The sequence below is a fragment of the Mus caroli genome, unplaced genomic scaffold, assembly GCF_978045245.1.
Source record: "Mus caroli unplaced genomic scaffold, Mus_caroli_1 scaffold_20, whole genome shotgun sequence".
Lineage (NCBI taxonomy): Eukaryota > Metazoa > Chordata > Mammalia > Rodentia > Muridae > Mus > Mus caroli.
Window position 1 is genome coordinate 44,907,309 of NW_028227275.1, and position 25,542 is coordinate 44,932,850.

At 40.7% G+C, this 25,542-nt stretch overlaps 1 protein-coding gene across 1 annotated transcript in view; it reads right to left on the reverse strand.

Annotated features, from left to right (window-relative positions):
* The window catches only part of LOC110285306 (guanine nucleotide-binding protein G(q) subunit alpha), a 252,470-nt gene that overhangs the window by 160,623 nt on the left and 66,305 nt on the right, over positions 1 to 25,542 (reverse strand). The window contains exon 2 of the mRNA XM_021151368.3: positions 1,455 to 1,639. Coding sequence (XP_021007027.2) covers positions 1,455 to 1,639 — 185 coding nt within the window. The remainder of the gene's footprint in view (positions 1 to 1,454; positions 1,640 to 25,542) is intronic.

Here is a 25,542-nt window from a genome sequence, read left to right on the forward strand (position 1 = left end):
ACTTGTCAGCTTGACGTTAGCACAGGCTGAGTCCCCACTATCATTTCTTTTCATGTAATAGCTCCATATCAGGTGTTTTTCTCTTGCAGAGCTGGCAATGGACAGACTATAGACACTTCTAGACTGCCTCAATCCCTGATTTCACAGACATCACAAATCAGCTGCAAAGGGATACCAGGAGCCCCCATCAGGGATGTTCTACACAATGAGCAAAAGCCCCCTCTGCTTTGCCTGTGTTGTTGAGGTGGGAACGATTCCCAACAAGCATGATGCTCTCTGAAAGGTATCGTGCAATCCGAGGAGATCATGCATGCACATATGAAATACTACAACCGGAGTACAGGAAGAACACCAACTGCCCAATTCAGACATTCTTCACCACACTGCAATTCCAGACAGTTTCCTATCCATGCTAACACAGAGGCACTCAATCACCTCCTTTTTATTAATAATCAAATTCTAGACGAAGACTGAGAATGTAATCAGAAGAACGCATCTGTGGAAGATGACTGGAATTCATCCTTTTAGAAAGAACTAAATACTGAAGCAATCTCATGGTCACACACTTTACACAGGCAGGCTTTACTAAAAGATAGTCTCTTTTATTGTTAGCTATGAACCTGTCTGTATTCAGAGAAAAGACAAGGTGGTGTGTATAAATAAACAAGCTCTGTATCACTGTATGTTCAAAAGGAATCTTAAAACATGTGTTTCCTCAATTCGGGGAGAGTTGAAGCAGCTCACCATTATAGAAACTGCCTTTTCAGCAAAGAATTCCCATGGACAAAATCATGGATACCTACACTCAAGGAAAAATTAATCGTAGTTTGGTAAAAGTGTGCAACATACTGACATGTATTACAAGTTGCTTCCTAAGTTTAGAATCCTTAGAAAAGAGTGAGGCCTATAAAAAGATGTGCAGTGCCATGCCATCTGGTCCCCAGCTCCCTCCACAGCCAGTGAAGCTTCTCATTCAATGAAGCAACACTTAGGCAATATTAGAGGAAATTCCAATGTTGCTGTGGCATTCCGAAAGCTATATCCAGCTTTGCAACTGTCAACAATTTTTTTTAGTATCAAACAGGCCAGGTAATAGTTAAGGTATCTTTCGCTTTATAATATAAACGATCCAATAAGGTGAAGAATGACAGAGGAAGACACTTCCAGCCTCCATGAGTCAGCACCTGTGTACTCACGCATACACAAAGACGAGGGGAGGGGAGGGGAGGGGAGGGGAGGGGAGGGGAGGGGAGGGGAGGGGAGGGGAGGGGAGGGGAGGGGAGGGGAGGGGAGGGGAGGGGAGGGGAGGGGAGGGGAGGGGAGGGGAGGGGAGGGGAGGGGAGGGGAGGGGAGGGGAGGGGAGGGGAGGGGAGGGGAGGGATTTCAAATGCTCACTGTCCACTCTAGGAGGGTTTAGACCCCATTCTGCCAACTGTTCCAATGAGTGCGCTTACCTTATTGTGTTCATACTTGTATGGGATCTTGAGCGTGTCCATCGCTCTGATCATGGCCTGCATGGCCGTGAAGATGTTCTGATACACCAGCTTGGTGAAGCCGCGCTTGTCTTCATCAGAGTAGCCCGACCCATGGATGATCCTCATCTGCTTGATGAAGGTGCTCTTGCCACTCTCCCCTGTCCCTGGAATAGAAATGGCAGCAGCAGATTAGATCATAACTGCTTTTCTGGTCTTCCAGATAACAAAACTAGCCCCAAAACTCCTGCTGAGAAGCACCATACAAAAATCAAAATGCTGCCTACAGAGGACACTCAGAGCATCAGGCACATGCATTTTAAAGGCAGGCAGATGAGCTCAAACACTAGTCACATCTTAGGAAGCCACTGAGCACAGACATACAAAACAGGGACTTTTAACCCTGCAACTCTGAGAAACAAGTGCAAGAGCAACATAGGAAAAAAGGAAAAAAAAATCACTGACACATGACCAAGCCCTACCCCTGAGACATATCTGAAATGCATCCTGCACTCTGCAATGGTAATATCCTTATACTGACACATTTCAGAAATAAACAAGCAGAAAAGGCCTAAAACCTAAGACATTTTTCTCCAGTTAAGAACTGGGGCAAAAGTAGACAATTCCTGCTAGACCAGAACGCAGGTTGCAGGCTGAACCATGGAAGCCAGTGTTTATCTGCAGGACCTGGTTGGTTGAGTTGTGTCTCTGTCTCAGACATGGGAATAACACAACTCAGAAACTTAGTTGTTGTTATGAAGCTTTCTTGTTGTTAGATGTTTTTCTTCCAGTTTTTCTTATCTTTACCATCCTCAATATATATTTCTAAATCTGAAATCATCACATTTCTAAATGCAAGTGCCTTTTCTTAAGTCCTTTTCCACTCCCCAACAATATAAGGAACATTTATATGTATAAAAATAACCCACATTCCAGATATTTAAATATGAAAGAACAAAATGAGAATGATGGCCTTTCTCCCAGCAAGTCTGCAAAGAACAGGAGGAGAAGGAAGGAGAGACCAAGAACTAGAACTGCAAATCCACCCTCAGGCCACGTTGCTTTTCTGATGTTTCAGTTTTACTGCTCTCTTCATAAACAATCACGAACATTCAAATAAGAACGAATTTTTTTACCTAAGTATCTTAGGTAACAGATAATACAGGCCCTCAGACGCTACAATGAAAGGTAATTCTGAACCGAAGGTTTTACTGCAGGTGGTTTATTTGTTTATTTGCATGTGTGTAGGTATGTGCATGCTCTCTCTCTCTCTCTCTCTCACACACACACACACACACACACACACACACACGGAAGCCCATGGTGGGTGTCAGGAGTTGTCTTTGGTCACTCTCTATCATATTCATTGAGGCAAGTTCTTTCAACTTTCACTGATTGATGAATACAACTAGCCAGCCTGTTCTGCAGAGTCCCTTTCACCTTGGAGCCTTGGAATTACACGCCCACATTTACAAGGGACGGGGTGATATGCAGGAGAGGAAAGGCGATGGTGGCTACCCTCTGCTCCTGCTCTGCCCTGTGTCCATAAGCTTTCCTAGGACTTACTCTCTGGACTGTCAAGGCCATCATTTTCAGTGCCTCGCTCTCAAGTCACTCTTCTGGAGATCACTGTAGTGACACTGAACAAACAAAATGTGAGAAAGCTCAAACCAGAAATCTGGGCTGTGAGTCTCCCCTCAGTACTAAGAAATACAGCAATTAATTAAATCTATAATAAGTAAATTAGAGAGGTTGTGTGCATCTGTGCATAAGACCCCTCCCTTTTTCTCCCCTTCCCTAATATAAAGGACAGTGACTTATGCTTTCTGTCACCTCTTTGTAAGCAAAACTTTGTACGCACCCTTTACACCTCACCGAGCATACATGACCTACCTGCAAAAAGTCAGGGATGTGTATACCTGTGTCATCATATGACTGGCCTCCTATTTTTTGCTACACTGAACACATGTCTCCTCAAATCATTTAATAGCATTCAACAAGCAAGTCAACCTATGGGAGGCTGTGAGGCCCACGGGAAGTCTGTGTTCTCCTTCAGCAATGCACTATCAATATGTCTCTAGAAAAGTTGCTAGCATCTCTAGAAACAATCACTGCATGTCTCAGGACAGTTCCTCAACGTACTTAGACTTAAGAACCATGCTATCCATATAAAAGGCTATTTCATCTAGCATTTATATTTGGCTGCAAAGAACACTATGCGTTTCCTTCCCTACTCCCTGAATCTGGATAAAGAACAAAGAGCAATCCCTACTTCACTTGGCATCATGATCCATCAGAACAAACATTAAACTTACATTTAACACCCTACAGTAGAGGACATGGCTTGGTAGCCTGGTTGGCTTGCACCATCACACACACACAGACACACACACACACACATACCACACCCCACACATGCAATATTGGCAGTTCAGGTTTTCTTTGTCCAGATCTTTTCAACACAACCGAAACCTACATATAGAGCCTGCCACAAATTCATACTCTTAATCCAATTCACAGGAAGCATCCACACTTATGCTAATTATTCTGCCAATTTGCACGATGTGATTTGCAAATGGTTCTGTCAAAAATGACTTTCAAATCCAATCATACATTATCTTTAAGGGTCATGAATTAGCATTTATTACAGAAAGCAATCATAGATTTAGTGGTTTGCTCTCTAATTAGCATTTTTGTTGAAGTAATCATAGACTCATTGATTCTGCCTCTCACACTCTCTTGCCAATGAACAACACCAGCGTCCCTCAATGCTCTACTACTATGCTACTACTATAATGTAGGTACTACTGTGCCTGCTCGGAAGGACTCTGGTGTGCCATCTACATACAAAGATTCCAGCAGAACAAATACTAACATTACTAGTAATTCTAACAGTTCACTTATTCATCCTCTTTGCCTCACAGAAAAGCAGAAAATAGACCTAGGAGGACCTCTTATAGGCTGAAGACCATCCACACCACTTCTTTAGATTATGTAGATAGAAGAGAAATTCCAAAATACAGTCAGGAAAACTGTTCTATTGAATATACTTATTTCATCCTGCTTGGCCTTTCATGACTGTGTTTGGAGATTCTGAAGTCCACATCCGAAGCCCTTGATGAATATAAAGGCTGAAGCCAAATGCCCCGACCCCACCCTCCTGCTTGGCCAGCTCCCAGATAAAGGGAGAAAAACAAGGCTTGTGAAGCCGCATTACAAGTCAGGCGACTTGTTTCAGATCCACTGGGTTAAGGCAGGAATAGCATGAAATCTCAGGCCCAGCAAGCCGAGCACGGGCTACTTCTCTATCACCTTGGATAAAGTAGAACCAGATACTTCAAGGACGAACTCCTACCAAGGAGCACATCAGTCACCTACAACCTCAAAGAATTAATGGTAAGCAATGAGATGATGTGGTCAAACCCTAAGCCAAATGCAATCCATGTGTTGTCCGCTGACTGCATTTAAGTGTACATTCTGCCTTTGTGTTTTCCTCCATTCAGACAGGAAACTGGGCATCTCTGACAACAAAGTCACTTCAACTTTCTCTTCTTCACAAAACTGTCCTTCAAGGTAACAGCTGGGTATATTTAATCGTTTATCCCCAGTGTAGTCTTATAGAAAGTACTAGACAACTTTTTAAAATATAGCAAAAAAGAAAAGAAAAGCTGATTTTGGTATCCCCAATTGTAAGTAAAAACTAATGGAACCAGGAGGTATAGTAATAGCTAATCCAGTTAATTTGTTTTCAACAAAAAGGCAGACAAAGTACATTGAAAATTCAGCGATTTACTGGAAGTATTTTGGAAATTGTGTGGCCTTAGGTTTCCCAAAGAAGTTAAAGCCTCACAGAAAGTTGTCTAATAGGCACAGTAAGACTCAACAAAGGTGTATATCCTCAGGAGTCAGCGAGACAGATCGGGGGGGGGGGGGGGGGGAAGAGGGTAAAACAAGAGACAGACAGACAGACAGACAGACACACTGAGACTCCTCTGGCATGTCTACATGTACAAATATGTGTAGGCCAATGGACAACATCAGGCAGTGTTCCTTGGACATAGTCATTTTTTGAGACTATGTCTCTTAGGCTGGAATTTGCCAAGTAGGTGAATGTGGCTGGCCAGAATGCCCCAGGGATCTCCATGTTCAAAGAACCAATGCTGAGATGAAAACCACATAGGTCCACAACTGGCTGGCTACAACATGGAGATCAGACTCAGGTCCTCATGACTGCAAGGAAAACACTACTATCTGTCCTACCTCCCACCCCAACACTCTTTCTGAGGGGTGCCCATGGTGAGCCTCTGAGCATTTAAAAAAAGAACATCAAAAGCCAGGCATGGCTATCAATGCCCGTAATACAGCCCTTAGGGAAGCAAAAGCTAGAAGAACTTCAAGAATGACCTAGCCTACAAAATGACCTATTCTACAAAATGAGTTCTAGGTTAGCTGGGCTACATAGCATGACTGCCTTAAAGAAAAACCAAACAACAATAAAACTAGTATCAGTTGTCACATGACCTTCTAAATATATGAAAACTTTCTGAGTGGAATAGCAGATGAACTATATCTAATTTTTTAATTAAAAGAACTAGCTATCTTTGGAGAAGAGAAAATATATGCGACTCTTCCTGGTAAGGCTTTCTGGGGGTTCTTCGTGACCATCTGCTCACCTTCCCACCCTCCCTCCCTACAAGCCTACAGGTAGTATTTCAAAGAAAAGTTTCAAGCCTAGAGCTCACTGGTTTTACCAAGGAGGGAAGTGACTTTCAAGAAATCTGCTATTTGACAGTTAATCAAGAAGAAGACAGACTAAAGCCTACCAGGGTCTCCTCTCTGTGAAAGACTCCCAATCATATATCTTATCAACTGAACTTTCCTCCTTCTTACCAAAGTTATAAATACTCACCCTAGAAAATGCTTCTAAAAATAAAATATTTTAAATATTTCCTTACAGTTTCTTTTTCTAGATATTTTGTTGTTGCTGTTGTTCTTGAACAATGACGTATTGTTTCTACTTGCAATCTGTGGTAATTATCCCATGTTGCTAATTGTTTTTTGGAAATTATTCATAACAAAGGCTATCATAAGGATGTGCAACTTTTCAAAAGTGTTTGTGGAGTTGTTACCCAACGATACCATTTGTCTGGGTCCCTCCTGCCTTTAACACTGGGGCACCTCAGAGCCTAATGAATCAATATGCTGTTCATCAGAAAATAGACTGTGGAAATAGACTCATAGATAAGTCCTGCTGAACTGAGACTGGATTTTTACTAAGTGTTTACCAGCTTTATTCTAAATAATATTATGTGGACTAGTATGCTAGAAAGAACACGTATCAATATGAGTTTATCTTTTTTCTTTTTCTTTACATGTATATGTATGTGGAATGCATGAACATGTGTGGGGGCCGAGGCTTGGGGAGGCCGTAGGTTGACATTGGGTGTCTTCCTTGTTTGCTCTCAACTGTATATAATGAAGCAGGGTCTCTCCCTTGAGCCCCAAACTCACTGATTCAGATTGTTTAATTAGCTACCTTGCTCTTTGTACATGAGAACTCAAATAAACATGTGATTTAAAACAAACAAACAAAAAAATAAGGATGTGCAATATTTAACAATTCCTCTGGCATAAGGCATTCTGAGTATTTGAACTTTTGACTTGTATAAAGAATGATCTGATAGCCTTCCTGAAGAAAGCTATGGCTAACTCTACTTCCTTAGAGGGGCAGTGCAAAAATGCAACCTCTAGGGTAGCGTTGGGCTCCTACAGCTGTACCCCTTGCTCCTCATGGTCCACCTTCAGCACTACCTTTTTAAATACCTAAAATTTAAGGAACAAAATATATATTATTTAATTTTTATACACAACATGAGAAAAGACATGTTCCAAATTTTTCTCATCTGTGTTGATTCTCTAAACTTATCTTTACTTGAAATTGTATTGAAGGATCTGCTTGTTGTGTTCCACTGAACAGTTCTGGCTTGAAGGTGGAATTAGCACTCGGGTACAAGCACTCCCTGATCTCACATTTTCTTTTATTGACCGACTTAAAGCTGCTATATAAATTTACCATTTGTATTGCTGTCTTACCTACTTTCCTCTGAGTTCCCTCTTCTGTTTGCCATTAACACCAAACTTGAGGGTGTTATTCTAGCTTTTCTTAAAGGGTTATACTTTATACCTATCTCACTTTATATTAATGTGTGATGGGTAGTGTATTTAATACCTCAACAGTTTTCTCCAAAATTCAACCTACATCTTAAAGCCACACTGGCACAGAAGTTCTTCCAACAATAATGAAGTGCTGAGTTCAGCATCATTGCACATCCCTTATCTGCCTGGAAGTGCTGAGGGATAAAAACAGGGCCAGGTCAGGAAAGTGCTCATCCACACATAAGACGCCGTAGGCTGGAGTCTCAACATCACATAAAACAAGCATGGTAACCCATGCTATAATCTCAGAACTTGTGAGCCAGAGTTAGGAGGATGAGAAAACTCAAGGTTATTCTCAACTACTTAAAACTTGAAGCTACCTTGGGATATATGAGACCGTGTCTCAAAAATAAATAAATTAGCTGAATATATGGACCATACTGAGTCTTCTAATCCTATCACTGGCAAATCCATTCTGTTCCTTTATTTCCTTCCTGGTAAACATAGAAATGACACTTCTGTCACTGACTTTTGTTGGCTGCACATTTATATAATAATGGATTCTAAAGAAATGACTGAAGAGAAAATTCTCCATAATGTTAAAGATCCTAATCTCTTCTCAGTTTTATAAATCTGTCCAGATTTTATAAATCTGATGTATACTATAATCTGTTAACTACTCAGGGATATGGTATATACTATGTATTTATTAACTACTGCGACATGGTATATACTATGTACTCTGGTTTCTCCTATTGACAGTTTTATGGCTACGGGTAAGTTCATGCTCCACAGGCCTACCATGATCTCTGCAACTGCAGTTTTCAAACTCTACATATATATACACACAAATATATGATAAATGATATATAGTTAGTTAACAATATCTATATTGTCTTTTTGCTGTGTGCACGTGAGTATACACCTTTTTCCTCCTTGTTTGGCATTTATCACAGACTGTGCCATTAACTTGCACTCTGAAGTATAATAGCAAAACCATCATGAGAGATGCATTCTTACTATAAATCTTAGTAACTTCAACATACGATATTTTTCCTTATAAGAATTTGTACTTAAATCATGCACTTTTCAGCTTCCATTTTGCATATGTGAACTGCTACTATCACTACTGTTTTGCTTTAGAGGCATTATTAAATTAAGTAAGGTTACCTGAACACAAACACTGATTTTACGACAGTCAGTCAGATAACTGGGATACTACTAAGTAACTAAGAAGCTAATAGCATATACAGTGTGGCTATATGGGCCAAAGGTATGATGAGCATCACAAGACACAGGTATGAGCAGTATGCAACTTAAGATGTTATTCATTTCTAAATTTCCCATTTAGTACTTTTAGGGCCCTGTTAACCGTGAGTACATTTAAGCTAGATTCAAAAGGGGAAATGTGCCAGTTGTACAAGATTTTCTTTCAGACTTCTAGGATACAAGATACTCATTGCCTTCACAAAGAAAACACTAGAGTTGGGAATAGCAATTCACTCTTGAAATTCCAATACTCCAGAAGTTCAAGAAAAGCTGTGAATTCAAAGGCAGCACGGCTACACAAAGGCATTTTGTTGAGTGAACTTTTCCTTGGGAATCAGGGCACCTGAAACAGTAACACTCTACTCAAGTATAGCTTGGTGAACCAATCAGTTTAATTGTGGTTACTTATGAAAGCACGAAGAATAAAAAGAGCATGGGTCACTTCTGAGCCACTGTATCACTAAAGATATCCCTATCTATATACTATATACTATATATCCCTAGGGAAGGGCAAGTCCCTTCCCACTGCCATAATAGAAAGTTGATGACCCCACTCCTGTGCAGGTCACCTGTAGGTAATTACAGCTACTAAGTGTTTAAGAGGACAAAGACCCATGCTACACCCAGAGAATAGCATCTATACCTGCAAATGTGTACCTGATATATGATGACAGGTGAAGAATCAAGTATCAGGCAGAGATGGGTACTATGCATTTAACAACTAAAGGTGATGAAACTGGTTGGGCATGGTAGTACACGCCTTTAATCCTAGCACTCGGGAGACAGAGGCAGGTAGATAGATGTCTGTGAGTTCAGGCCAGCCTGCTTCAAACAGGGCTGATTAGTGAAATTCTGTCTTTACCAAAGAATTGCCCCTTTTAGAGATCAAAAAACAACTTCCTTAAAAGACACAATGATACTAATATCTGAATATTCAAGATCCCACCACAACATTATTAAGAAACACCATTCCAGGCTGTAGAGTGGCTGATGTGAGATCAGGGTGGGGAGGGGCTTAGCTGTCAGGTTAAAGGGAAGCTAAGAAGGGCAGTATGGCTAAGACACATATGTTGAGAAGGAGGAGGGAGGCAAGGGGAGAGACCGGGGATGTAGAGACTACATTCAAGGTACACAGAATATTACAGCTCAGGAAATGAGTTCAAAGAACGCTTTAAGTGCACTACACAGCTTTGAGACTCTTGAAAGGTAAGGAATATGGCTTCTGTGTTCAGAATGAGTGGTAAGGCCAAATTAATAGGATATTCCAGGGATCCAAGCTAATAAAACAATGGAAATTTAGACCAAGATAGCAGTAGGATGGATGTATAATATTCTAGATTAGAGATGGATGAGATACGGGTGGTGAGGGTTCAAACTGGAAGAAACCTGGAATTCTAGCTGAATAAACACAATGCACTCTAGAGAAGCCTAAGGTGGGGTTTGTGGAGACAGTGCACTCAGCCTGAACTCTGAATTCATTGCCAGGAAAAGCCTTTATGTGGAGCTGTAAGGTCTGCAGCACTGATGTAGAGGCCACCTATGGCCCAGAGGATGTGGTTTATGTCCTATATTCTCAACAAAGGCAAGGGCACGGCGGTGACTGAGCTCCTTCTGTTAATGGATGAGTCAGAGTGACTGCGAACCCAGGGTTACAGTTTCACTTCCTAGGAGATAAATATCCTTAGCAAAAGAAATTATTTTCCTCTCTAAGTTCCATACACTCATTTATTTATAATGTAACACCACTGCTACATACCCACTTCTTTGGAGAAAACAAGCACTTCACTAATGTTATTTGGAATGCATGAAGAGATCATGAAAATACCAAGTCAAAATAAGTACATCTTAAGAAAAGAGGACTCTTCAGACTAAATATTCACCCACAGAATTTAGCATTCATTTTTTCACATAAAATAAAAAACATGAATTTGTTCTATCCAGATTTTTAGGTCACACATAAATACACACTTTTAAAATTGAAGTGGGTGGAAAATGGCAAGATGTGACTTAGAAAACTATGTTCAGCCCTCAGTGGGTGCTTCCTTGGGACAGAAGGTTCATGTGGCCCTTCCTGAAGGTAGCAACCTGTCTACAGCAGAGATCAAGGTTCAAGGTGACCTAACCACCGATTTCCATATTCACATTCTTCAGATCAGTCACAGGCAAGCATGTAGCACAGACAGCTTCGACCTCAGCAGGGACCTCCTAGCCCTGACCCCTAACAACAACCCGCATGGCTTCCGGATACTGATGGTGAGCAAATGGACCTGAAGAACACTCAGGTTCTCTCTAGCCTCAAGATTTACTACTTTCCTTCTCTGTGTGTTCTTTACAACCTTAGAAAGCACTAGTTATGGTTTTCTCATAAGGAATTTTCAACCTATTATTTAATATATGCTTAAATAACAACTCAAAGGAACTGGAAACTACAGCAGCCTTCTTTCAAGGTTACATGTCCAATAAAAACATGAGTCACTTTGAGCCTGTAAAAATAATTATCTTTTGAGGTAGGGGAATTACTCAAGTGCAAGAGGGAAAAGCCAATGCAATTAAGAAAGGCAATGAGAATGTCCCAATAAACAGGCAGGAGCTCAGATTGTAGAATAGGGCTTTTTTTGTGAACCCCAATGATTTCAAATGGCACTAAGAATACTAGGAAGGACTTGTATGTGCGCCAAGACTGCCTAGTAGGGATGTTAACAGAATGATTTGAAAAACAGAATTATGTTATGGAAAAGCAGAATTCCTAAATTCACTCCTATGAAGCAGTAATTGTCCACATACCATTTGAGATTAAAGTGAAAATTAATCTTAAACAGAACCTGGTGACACAGACCTATAATCCCAACACTTGGGAGGAGAAGCAAGAAGACTTGAGTCCAAGGCCAACCTGGAAAACTAGGGAGACTGTCTTGCAATCAAAGCCAGGTGGCTGAGAAGATGACTCATCAGCAAGGTGATTGTTGCACAAGTATGAGGATCTGTTGAATCCCAGCACACACATGACAAAAGCAGGGCACACTAATGCGCACCTGCAATCCCACCTCGGGGAAGGCAGAGACAGAATCACACACAGGGCTTGCTCACCCAGCAGAATAGCAAACTGATGAGCTCCAGGTTCAGTGAGAGGCACTGCATCAAAAATAAGGCAGAGAGCAATGAGAAAGATGCCAACATCTACCTCTGCCCAGCCACAGTGCATCTGTACCCTCCTACACACACATATGCGGGCACACATGAACAAACAGCAGAAAAACAACAACACAAAGCAAACAAGGACAGAAACTACAGAAGGATGCTCCCTTTGCAGGGGACTGCAGGGAGACAAGGCAGGACCCATGCTTGAAACAAACATTGCCTTGTTCCCAGTTTTCTACATGAGAACCTACTGAGATAATAATAGTCGAAGCATTAATACTGTTCAGCAAGGATTCTTTGCTAATACTAACATTATTTGGAACACAAAGATAACCAAAAGTTAGTTTCAGAAAAATCTACTACCTATGGAGTGGAAAGACTTACTAGGAATCAATGGGTTCTTACTTCATAAGGAACAGTGGCTCTCAACCTGTGGGCTGTGATGCCTTTAAAGAGTCAACAACCCTTTTCAAGGGTCACATATCAGATATTCTGCATATCAGATATATATGTTACAATTCATAACAGGAGCAAAATTATTGCTATGAAGTAGCAATGGAAATAATTTTATGGCTGGGGTCCCCATAACATGAGGAACTGTAGTAAAGGGTCACAGCATTAGGAAGGTTGAGAACCACTGCACTAGAAAGAAAGAAACAACAAAAATAATGTTCACACTGAGCCTTTTGTATTCAGTGCTCAGCTCTGGAGATAAGCACATAACGTGCTTCTGTGGATAAATTTAAATTACTCCGATCGCACACAACATTATCTAGACTGAGCATGTTGTAGTCATATATTTAGGAATGTGCATATACATATACGTGCACGTAATGAAAACCAGAGGCCATGAATCTAAGAGTAAGGAGAGGTTTATGGGAGGGATGATGAGAGTCTCAAAAATAAAAAATAAAAAAAAAAATATAACTATTCTGTGACTTATTTCACTAATTTAAATTCTGTCCCCCACTTTTTCCCTAATGGCCATATGATTCTTCAGCTGTCAGTAAGAGACAATGGAATGATAATGAACCAGGGCTTCTCTCCATTCAGTGTCTTCAGAAATACCAATGCTCAACCTAAGCCTCATAAGTGTGTGCCCTTCCCTTATTCCTGAGGAAACTGCACAAGAAAATTCGCCTTCTTCCTACAAAGATAATATCTGTTACTCAGAATGATCATATCTAGAAAGGCATAGCCAGCAGGCAGGACTTAAGGACTCTCCACAGTCAGATCTCTTACTTGAGAAAATAGAAGAAAGTCCCTCAGTGCACTTTATTAACGCTTTGGGTAAGTTTTTCATGTCCCTGACTTCCTCCCGTCTGACTGGTGAGAGACCAGTGTCTTAAGCTGATCTCCTCCTCTAGCTTCAGAGCCAACAGAATCGTCCCTAATCAAATTCAGAATTAAATAGATATCATAAACCACGATAACATATGGCTCAATTAAGACCACAGGGTGAACATATACTGAATGAATTTTGTAATATATTCTCAAGTGTGATGTTTTTATAAACTGACCTAATCACACATGGATTAACATTTTCATTAGATAAGGAGGTATGAGTAAAATTTTTAAAACCAAGCAAACAAGCAAGAAGATAAGCAAGCTCTATCCTCCCCTTCCTCGAACTGTTTCATCACAGAGAAGAGGGTAAAAAAGTATAAGGCAGCTAAGAAAGCAGTGTATCACACAAACTATGCCGATTTGAACCTACAGTAAAATGGACAGAAATTAGGTTAACTGAATGAAAAAATACTTAAAACAGAAAACAAACAAACAAACAAAAGCCAGAAAATAGCAAGTCACTAGGCCTTGCTCAGCTTCGTACTTCCCGCATTGGTAAAATCTTTTTATCTGCCCACATTCTCCCCAGAAACACACCACACCGCGACAGGGATGGAGTAGTGCTTCAAACCCAAAGCTCTTGCCTCGCACTAACATTAGGATAGAGACTTGCTTGTCCTATCATCTACCCATGGCGTCCCAATTCCATTCACCAGCTACTGCTATTTAAGCCTGGGAATAATGGAAAAACTAATAAAATATTCTAGCTATCCCACAAGAACGTGCTGTGACTGTGGAGACGGGAAAGCGGTCCCTAATCGTGTAGGTCCTTAAAACCTACTGCTCATCAGAACACTGAGAAACCAAGGACAATCTGTAAACAGACACTGCATCAAGATACGTGTGTGTGCATGGTTAAGGTAATTAAAAAACTGCTGTCTTATTGCATTTTAACAAAAATAAACTTTTTTAAAAATAGCAGCATATTTGATATAATACACGTACCACAAACATATCTATTTAAAGTATACAACTTGATGCTAACATAGTCACAGGCATGTATAATCTGGGTGATGACCCAGAAGAACACTCTCCTCTGGGTAGTTACAAAACAAACACCTAACTACTAGAAATATCAGATTAGTTAGCTATATTAGCTTGCTGCTAAGTGGACTTCCTTGCCCTCTACCATCTTTTCTGCTTTAATACATTAAAGTGAATGTAATCAACATCCTAAGAGTTATGGGTGACATGAATGAGCAGGTCAATTTTCTAAGAAAGTCCCAGAATAATGAAACACCCTCCCTACCCCCCAAACAAGTTCCTGTTGTAGTCCAGCTGAAGGTGTAGATAGGAAATGTAGAGTGAAACGGGCAAGAATTTAGGACTTAACCCTGAAAGGACAGGCTGTGGCTGTGCTCTGTGGTACAGCAAGGCTGAGTGCAAGAGAACATCACAGCTCCTTGGCAGGAGTTTGGGAAACCAGCAGAAGTACCCTTAGGCCACCCCACAAGGGGATGCCAAAGGAAAACCTGGCTTACTGGTTTGGTAAGTGCATTCACCTACAGGACACAGAAACTGCAGGAAACAGAAACTCTTGAATGCAGGCTCTAAAAACCTGCCTCTTGGGCCTGTGGAAGAGAAGCAGTTGAACATTCAAGCAGGGGTCAAAACCACCTCTGACGACAAGCCTCTTCCGGTCAGAAAAGCACCGGGGTAGCTAAGGCACAGGGTCGGCTGACACTCGCCAGCTACCCACAACACCCGCCACAGGATCTTAAGACTTCTGGTGAGTGGAACACAGCTTCTGCTCCAATCCAATTGCACGCTGGACCTGAGACTGCATTAGTTAGGGAAGCAGAAACCGGCCCTAGTAGGGCCACAGGCCTCATACGGCCGGAACAGCACCGGTGTAGCTAGAGCGCAGGGTCGGCTGACACCTGCCAGCTACCCACGACCCCCGCCACAGGATTTTGAGACTGCTGGTGAGTGGAACACAGCTTCTGCTCCAGTCCAATCACGCGGGACCTGAGACTGCTCTGGTTGGGGAGGCAGAAATCCGGCCTACGAAGGGCCATAAGTCTCTTCCAGTCAGAAAAGAACCAGGGTAGCTAGGGCGCAGGGTCGGCTGACACTCGCCAGCTACCCACAACACCTGCCACAGGATCTTAAGACTTCTGGTGAGTGGAACACAGCTCCTGCTCCAATCCAATTGCGCGGGGGACCTGAGACTGCATTAGTTAGGGAAGCAGAAACCGGCCTGAGTAGGGCCACAGGCCTCATCTGGCCGGAACAGCACCGGTGTAGCTAGAGCGCAGGGTCGGCTGACACCCGCCAGCTACCCACGACCCCCGCCACAGGATTTTGATACTGCTGGTGAGTGGAACACAGCTTCTGCTCCAATCTTTAAACAGTGACAACGACAACAACTAACCCCAGAGATTACCAGATGGCGAAAGGTAAACGTAATAATCTTACTAACAGAAACCAAGACCACTCACCATCATCAGAACCCAGCACTCCCACTTCGCCCAGTCCAGGGCACCCCAACACACCGGAAAAGCTAGACACGGATCTAAAAGCATATCTCCTGATGATGGTAGAGGACTTCAAGAAGGACTTTAATAACACACTTAAAGAAATACAGGAGAACACTGCTAAACAGGTAGAAGACATTAAAGAGGAAGCACAAAAATCCCTTAAAGAATTGCAGGAGAACACTGCTAAAGAGTTACAAATCCTTAAAGAAAAACAGGATAACATAATCAAACAGGTAGAAGTCCTTAATGAAAAACAGGAAAACACATCCAAACAGATGAGGGAAATGAACAAAACCATACTAGACCTAAAAAGGGAAGTAGACACAATAAAGAAAACCCAAAATGAGGCAACACTGGAGATAGAAACCCTAGGAAAGAAATCTGGAACCATAGATAGCAGCATCAGCAACAGAATACAAGAGATGGAAGAGAGAATCTCAGGTGCAGAAGATTCCATAGAGAACATCGGCACAACAATCAAGGAAAATGTAAAATGCAAAAAGATCCTAACTCAAAACATCCAAGAAATACAGGACACAATGAGAAGACCAAACCTACGGATAATAGGAGTGGATGAGAATGAAGATTTTCAACTCAAAGGACCAGCAAACATCTTCAACAAAATTATAGAAGAAAACTTCCCAAATCTAAAGAAAGAGATGCCCATGAACATACAAGAAGCCTACAGAACTCCAAATAGACTGGACCAGAAAAGAAATACCTCCCGACACATAATAATCAGAACAACAAATGCTCTAAATAAAGATAGAATACTAAAAGCAGTAAGAGAAAAAGGCCAAGTAACATATAAAGGCAAGCCTATCAGAATTACACCAGATTTTTCACCGGAGACTATGAAAGCCAGAAGATCCTGGACGGATGTTATACAGACACTAAAAGAACACAAATTCCAGCCCAGGCTACTATACCCAGCCAAACTCTCAATTAACATAGATGGAGAAACCAAAGTATTCCACGACAAAACCAAATTCACACATTATCTCTCCACGAATCCAGCCCTTCAAAGGATAATAACAGAAAAAAACCAATACAAGGACAGGAACCACGCCCTAGAAACAACAAGAAGGTAATCCCTCAACAAACCTAAAAGAAGACAGCCACAAGAACAGAATGCCAACTTTAACAACAAAAATAACAGGAAACAACAATTACTTTTCTTTAATATCTCTTAATATCAATGGACTCAACTCCCCGATAAAAAGACATAGACTAACAAACTGGCTACACAAACAAGACCCAACATTTTGCTGCTTACAGGAAACTCATCTCAGAGAAAAAGATAGACACTACCTCAGAATGAAAGGCTGGAAAACAATTTTCCAAGCAAATGGTATGAAGAAACAAGCTGGAGTAGCCATTCTAATATCTGATAAGATTGACTTCCAACCCAAAGTCATTAAAAAAGACAGGGAGGGACACTTCATACTCATCAAAGGTAAAATCCTCCAAGAGGAAATATCAATCCTGAATATCTATGCTCCAAATACAAAGGCAGCCACATTCATTAAAGAAACTTTAGTAAATCTCAAAGCACACATTGCACCTCATACAATAATAGTGGGAGACTTCAACACACCACTTTCACCAATGGACATATCATGGAAACAGAAACTAAACAGGGACACAGAGAAACTAAGAGAAATTATGAATCAAATGGATCTGGCAGATATCTACAGAACATTCTATCCTAAAACAAAAGGATATACCTTCTTCTCAGCACCTCATGGCACCTTCTCCAAAATTGACCACATAATTGGTCACAAAACAGGCCTCAACAGATACAAAAATATTGAAATTGTCCCATGCATCCTATCAGATCACCATGGACTAAAGCTGATCTTCAATAACAAAATAAATAATAGAAAGCCAACCTTCACGTGGAAACTGAACAACACTCTTCTCAATGATACCTTGGTCAAGGAAGGAATAAAGAAAGAAATTAAGGACTGTTTAGAGTTCAATGAAAATGAAGCAACAACATACCCAAACTTATGGGACGCAATGAAAGCATTTCTAAGAGGAAAACTCATAGCTCTGAGTGCCTCCAAAAGGAAACTAGAGAGAGCACACATTAGCAACTTGACAACACACCTAAAAGCACTAGAACAAAAGGAAGCAAATTCACCCAAGAGGAGTAGACGGCAGGAAATAATCAAACTCAGGGGTGAAATCAACCAAGTGGAAACAAGAAAAACTATTCAAAGAATCAACCAATCAAGGAGCTGGTTCTTTGAGAAAATCAACAAGATAGATAAACCCTTATCCAGACTCACTAGAGGGCACAGGGAAAGCATCCTAATTAACAAAATCAGAAATGAAAAAGGAGACATAACAACAGATCCTGAAGACATCCAAAACACCATCAGATCCTTCTACCAAAGGCTATACTCAACAAAACTGGAGAACCTGGATGAAATGGAGAAGTTCCTAGACAGATACCAGGTACCAAAGTTGAATCAAGATCAGGTTAATGATCTAAACAGCCCTATATCCCCCAAAGAAATAGAAGCAGTCATTAATAGTCTCCCAACTAAAAAAAGCCCAGGACCAGATGGGTTTACTGCAGAGTTCTATCAGACCTTCAAAGAAGATCTAATCCCAGTTCTTCACAAACTATTCCACAAAATAGAAACAGAAGGTACTCTACCCAACTCATTCTATGAAGCCACAATTACTCTGATACCTAAACCACAAAAAGACCCAACAAAGATAGAAAACTTCAGACCAATATCCCTTATGAATATTGATGCAAAAATCCTCAATAAAGTTCTTGCTAACCGAATCCAAGAACACATCAAAACAATCATCCATCCTGACCAAGTAGGTTTCATCCCAGGGATGCAGGGATGGTTCAATATACGGAAATCCATCAACGTAATCCAGTATATAAACAAACTCAAAGACAAAAACCACATGGTCATCTCCTTAGATGCGGAAAAAGCATTTGACAAGATCCAACACCCATTCATGATAAAAGTCTTGGAAGATCAGGAATTCAAGGCCCATACCTAAACATGATAAAAGCAATCTACAGCAAACCAGTAGCCAACATCAAAGTAAATGGTGAGAAGCTTGAAGCAATCCCTCTAAAATCAGGGACTAGACAAGGCTGTCCACTTTCTCCATACCTATTCAACATTGTACTTGAAGTCCAAGCCAGAGCAATTTGACAACAAAAGGAGATCAAAGGGATACAAATTGGAAAAGATGAAGTCAAAATATCACTTTTTGCAGATGATATGATAGTATATATAAGTGACCCTAAAAATTCCACCAGAGAACTCCTAAGCCTGATAAACAGCTTCGGTGAAGTAGCTGGATATAAAATTAACTCAAACAAATCAATGGCCTTTCTCTACACAAAGAATAAACAGGCTGAGAAAGAAATTAGGGAAACAACACCCTTCTCAATAGTCACAAATAATATAAAATATCTTGGCGTGACTCTAACTAAGGAAGTGAAAGATCTGTATAATAAAAACTTCAAGTCTCTGAAGAAAGAAATTATAGAAGATCTCAGAAGATGGAAAGATCTCCCATGCTCATGGATTGGCAGGATCAACATTGTAAAAATGGCTATCTTGCCAAAAGCAATCTACAGATTCAATGCAATCCCCATCAAAATTCCAACTCAATTCTTCAACGAATTAGAAAGTGCAATCTGCAAATTCATCTGGAATAACAAAAAACCTAGGATAGCAAAAACTCTTCTCAAGGATAAAAGAACTTCTGGTGGAATCACCATGCCGGACCTAAAGCTTTACTACAGAGCAATTGTGATAAAAACTGCATGGTACTGGTATAGTGACAGACAAATAGACCAATGGAATAGAATTGAAGACCCAGAAATGAACCCACACACCTACGGTCACTTGATCTTCGACAAGGGAGCTAAAAACATCCAGTGGAAGAAAGACAGCATTTTCAACAAATGGTGCTGGCACAACTGGTTGTTAACATGTAGAAGAATGCGAATCGATCCATTCCTATCTCCTTGTACTAAGGTCAAGTCTAAGTGGATCAAGGAACTACACATAAAACCAGAGACACTGAAACTTATAGAGGAGAAAGTGGGGAAAAGCCTTGAAGATATGGGCACAGGGGAAAACTTCCTGAATAGAACAGTAATGGCTTGTGCTGTAAGATCGAGAATTGACAAGTGGGACCTCATGAAACTGCAAAGCTTCTGCAAGGCTAAAGACACCATCAATAAGACAAAAAAACCACCAACAGATTGGGAAAGGATCTTCACCTATCCTAAATCAGATAAGGGACTAATATCCAATATATATAAAGAACTCAAGAAGGTGGACTCCAGAAAGTCAAATAACCCCATTAAAAAATGGGGCTCAGAACTGAACAAAGAATTCTCACCTGAGGAATACCGAATGGCAGAGAAGCACCTGAAAAAATGTTCAACATCCTTAATCATCAGGGAAATGCAAATCAAAACAACCCTGAGATTCCACCTCACACCAGTCAGAATGGCTAAGATCAAAAATTCAGGTGACAGCAGATGCTGGCGAGGATGTGGAGAAAGAGGAACACTCCTCCATTGTTGGTGGGATTGCAAGCTTGTACAACCACTCTGGAAATCAGTTTGGCGGTTCCTCAGAAAATTGGACATAGTACTACCGGAGGATCCAGCAATACCTCTCCTGGGCATATATCCAGAAGATGTCCCAACCGGTAAAAAGGACACATGCTCCACTATGTTCATAGCAGCCCTATTTATAATAGCCAGAAGCTGGAAAGAACCCAGATGTCCCTCAACAGAGGAATGGATACAGAAATTATGGTACATTTCACAATGGAGTACTACTCAGCTATTAAAAAGAATGAATTTATGAAATTCCTAGCCAAATGGATGGACCTGGAGGGCATCATCTTGAGTGAAGTAACACAATCACAAAAGAACTCACACAATATGTATTCACTGATAAATGGATATTAGCCCAAAACTTAGGACACCCAAGATATGAGATACAATTTGCTAAACGCATGAAACTCAAGAAGAATGAAGACCAAAGTGTGGACACTGTGCCCCTTCTTAGAACTGGGAACAAAACACCCAGGGAAGGAGTTACAAAGTTCGTAGCTGTGATGAAAGGATGGACCATTTAGAGACTGCCGTATCCAGGGATCCATCCCATAAGCAGCTTCTAAATGCTGACACCATTGCATACACTAGCAAGATTTTGCTGAAAGGACCCAAATATAGCTGTCTCTTGTGAGACGATGCCGGGGCCTAGCAAACACAGGAGTGGATGTTCACAGTCAGCTATTGGATGTATCACAGGGCTCCCAATGGAGATGCTAGAGAAAGTACCCAAGGAGCTAAAGGGATCTGCAACCCTATTGTTGGAACAACATGATGTACTAACCAGAACCCCGGAGCTCTTGTCTCTAGCTGCATATGTATCGAAAGATGGTCTAGTCGGCCATCAATGGAAAGAGAGGCCCATTGGACTTGCAAACTTTATATGCCCCAATATAGGGGAATGCCAGGGCCAAAAGAATGGGAATGGGTGGGTAGGGAAGTGGGGGGCACTATGGGGGACTTTTGGAATAACATTGGAAATGTAATTGAGGAAAATATGTAATAAAAATATTAAAAATTAAAAAAAAAAACACCTCTGACACCTGCTGATGCAAGGTTTACGATAGAACTGAGACGCCCCACTGTCTGTCTGTGCAAAGGAGTGTGGGGACCTGCCCAGGAACAGATGAAGCGGATCCTGACTCCTGGGTCACATACCTCTTCCCGACTGTTCTCTTGTATCAAGTGTCCTATGCACTCCTAATGCAGTAAAGGGCTGTTGAGGGTTGTCTGAGAAAGCCCAGTACTGACACATCATATGCATCTTGTATGCCAAAGACCACTGTTTTCACCTCAGAAGCTCCACTGGGCAAGAAGTACATTTCTAAATATTCTGTTAATGCGGGCAGTGGCTAGGAATGAGTCATATGCCTTCAGTTTGAGCAGAAAGTATGTCCCTGAATCACAAAGAACAAAACATGTTTCTTCACACCTCCCAAGCCAGCTTAGTCATCTTACTTGAAAGTCAAGTAATTGACTTTCAAGTAACTAAAGTTAACTAAAACTTTGAAAGGACACAACTGATATCCCAAATTACTGCTGAGTATAAATTCATGTAATTTTACTACTTTGAGATAGAATAAACCATGATTTAAAACACTAAATAAAATCCACCCTCTTTCCTCTCCCAATTTATCCCCATAAACCCATAACCCAAACTACAAATCACTTGGGTAGTATCATTACAGAATTTTAATTTCAACCTAATTTTAAACTAATTAGACTGCCCTACAAAAATTGTAAGGCTTCAAATATGCTGCATAAAGAGAATCTTTTAGCTGTGTATCAGGAGCTTTGAGACCCTGTCACTGAAGTCTCACCCACATTGAGAACTACAAGATAATGTGGTATGCTTGGGTCCCTGCTTATGTTTGTCAAGCAAAGCAAATAAACTAACTCTGATTGTGTGACATTTAGGATGCACTTCTACTTAAACCTCAGGCTGGCCATATAATTTATCGTCCCTAACAGATAACCTTTGAAAGTAAAGCGCACTACTGAACCGTGTGTCAGACACTATGTAGAAAACATGGCAGCAATGCCAAACTCAGGGCAAGTGTGAGTTCCCTATTGCTGGAATATCCTGGAACCAAAGAGATTTGAGGAGTGCACAAAACCAAAGCATAAAGCCTCTTTCACACAGGTTATAGTACGGGAACATGAAAAAGAGCTAGAAGGGCAGCCTCAGCCCCAGGTAATGTCAGCCTTACTAACCCTAGGCTGGCTTAGCGCTAGGAAGAAGAGATCACTTCATGTGATCTTTGTCTACTTTTAGGCAATACCTTAGTATGTGACTATAAAACAAAAGTCAGTAAAGCTAACTAAACATTTAGAAAGGAAATGTAACTGGAAATTAGAAGAATATATTGAAAAATCTTAATTAGAAATTAGAAGACAATTTCTTTTCTCATTCTGTGACTTGACAGAAAGCAACTCCAGGGAGAAATGATTTATTTTGGTTTGCAGTTTGAACAGGTTCAGTCCATCACGCTGCTCATGTAGTAAGGAAGCAGAAAGCATATAGGAAGCAGTGCCAGGCTATAAAACCTTCAGGCCAGCCCCACAAACTCAATGCCTCCAGCAAGGCTCTACCTCCTAAAGGTTCAGCAGCGCCAGCTGGAGAACAAGAAGTAAGGCTCATGATGAAGCGTGGAGGACATTTCACATTGACACCACAACAATGACCAATTAAGTAACCTTGTATATGTGTAACGGAGTCCACAGAAATGAGATGCCACAAACTTACCACTGTGTCAGCTCTTGTCATGGCGAAAATCTGAGAAGCACGTGAAGCCCCATAACCATATTTACAGAAGAATGAAAAGATCTGATAGCAACAAAGGGACAGAGGGAAGGAGGAGGAGGAATACACAGGTAAAGCATTTGAAAATTTCCTTTGTAAAAGGAGAAGAGGGCTGGGCTGGAACTCCAGCAGTAGGAGAGTTTACCTAGCATGGAAAAGCTCGTGGGTGTGGTCCTCAGGACTGCAGGAGCTAGGTGCCATGCACATGTATAATTCCACCACTGACAAATTAGAGGCAGGAGAGTGAGAAGCTCAAGGTTATTTTATCTATACAGGACTAAAGGGATTGTATGAAAACTTGTCTACATTTTTTTTTAAAGTCAATAAGGAAAATTGCAATCAAAACTATTTTAATGACTAATTCAAAAATGTCGTCCTCACTAATAGTAAGATAATTACAAGTCACACTGCAGTGATGCGCTTACTTGTTAAACTGGCAATGGCCTTTACTTTTCAGAGCCAGGAACTCACTATACATTGCCTACGGCTGGGATTACAGGTGTGCAGCAATGCTGTCTGGATGAGCTGGCTGGCTGGGGAACGTTCTGAAATGATGACATACAGGATTCTGAATCTGAGCGCAAAGTGGCACTCTACACACCAGAGAAGGAAGCGGGGGTGTCTACAATGCTCTTCAAAGAACCTAAGTCCCAGAGTTATGGTACATTGAATCCTACTGCACACTTCTGCATTGGTAGTTATACTCTAAGATATTTTACACAAGGAAATATAAAGCCAGAAAATATTGGCTACAAGATACATATCATACAGTTAACTGAAAACATTAAAAACTAAAATCTAAACATTTAACAATTGAGAACAGTAAATGATAAACTTGTATGCTTTACAGCCATGGAAAATAGTATCTACAGTACTTATCTAAAGAGGAAAGTGAGGATTCAAGGTCCTTATGCTAAACAGGTATCACACACATACACATAACATTACACAGAAATGGGTAAGGTGAAAATTTATAATCAAATCTTCAAATTAAGTATATGTATATGGTAGAATGAGAAGTTTCTTGTTGTTTCCTTTGGCTAACTTGTTTTCCCACTTCAACAAATTTCAAAGGTACGACTTCGTAAAATAAAACTGATGTTAAAAATTGAGAAGGCTATATTCTGCCTCATTCAGGAGACTTTACATTGCAGTGTGGAAGACACAGTAACAGACCTAAAGAATATGACTTTTAAGTCAGAAGACTGCAAAGATGATAGGGATTAGAGTACTGATAACTTCCAAAGACCCGGTCTTGTGAAAATAAAAATGAAAGAAAATATACAAGAAAGCCTCAAAGATGGCCAAGTATTCTAAAATATGATCATATTAGTACATTATATGTAAGACAGCAGAATATCTTCCCAGTTATTTATTATAAGTTTACAGTGATTAATCGTCACTGGACTCTATAAGCACCATGATGCCATTACAAAATGGCTGTCTAGGCAGAGCATAAATGAACAGGCATACACATGGATTAAAGCTGCAATGCTCATGTTACCAGCTCCCATTCTGATCCACACAAAATAACACATTCCCATTGTTTCTTGTGAAATTCACCCAAAAGTAGGAAGTGAGTAAATCTTCAGTAAATATAATACCTTAACTAGAGGTAAGATTCAAAGAAAAGAGTTTGATCATAAGTATTAGGCTTATCTGCTCTATAATCCATGCCAAAAGACTTAAAAAAAAATAAAAATGAAAAACACTTGAAAAGAAATTTACTAAACTGTGTTTAACCACATGGATTATGAAAATACAAATAATCAAAGTTTTTAAATATTTTACAAGTTTTGAATAGATACTTATTCAATTTTAAACAATCTTTACAAATCTAAATATTTATATTGATTACTACCCCACTGGTTTTGCATTGTGTATTGTGCGATCACCAGAGTGCCAGTTTCTTCTCACAATGGACAGAAGTGGATCAACAACTATGGGCTGACAGCACAGGCACTGAGCACAAGGCCTCCTTGACTACAGACTTAGCAGGGTAGCAGCTACATTCCTGGAGCTTGGTTTGCAGGAGGCCTATGAGCTGTAGTCAACAGGTACAGTGAACAAGTAACCTTGAAGGCAGATATCTGAAATCGCAGAACCCATTTCTCCTCAAAAGCTCTCAAATCAGCACAAATCTAAAGGTTATTCTAACCCAGGGAAATAGGGAAAGGGCTCTCCCCTTCAGGGGTTTTGGTTCTTAGGCCAAACTTAAACCGCATTTCAAGCCAAGCTACAAATCACAAAGTAAAG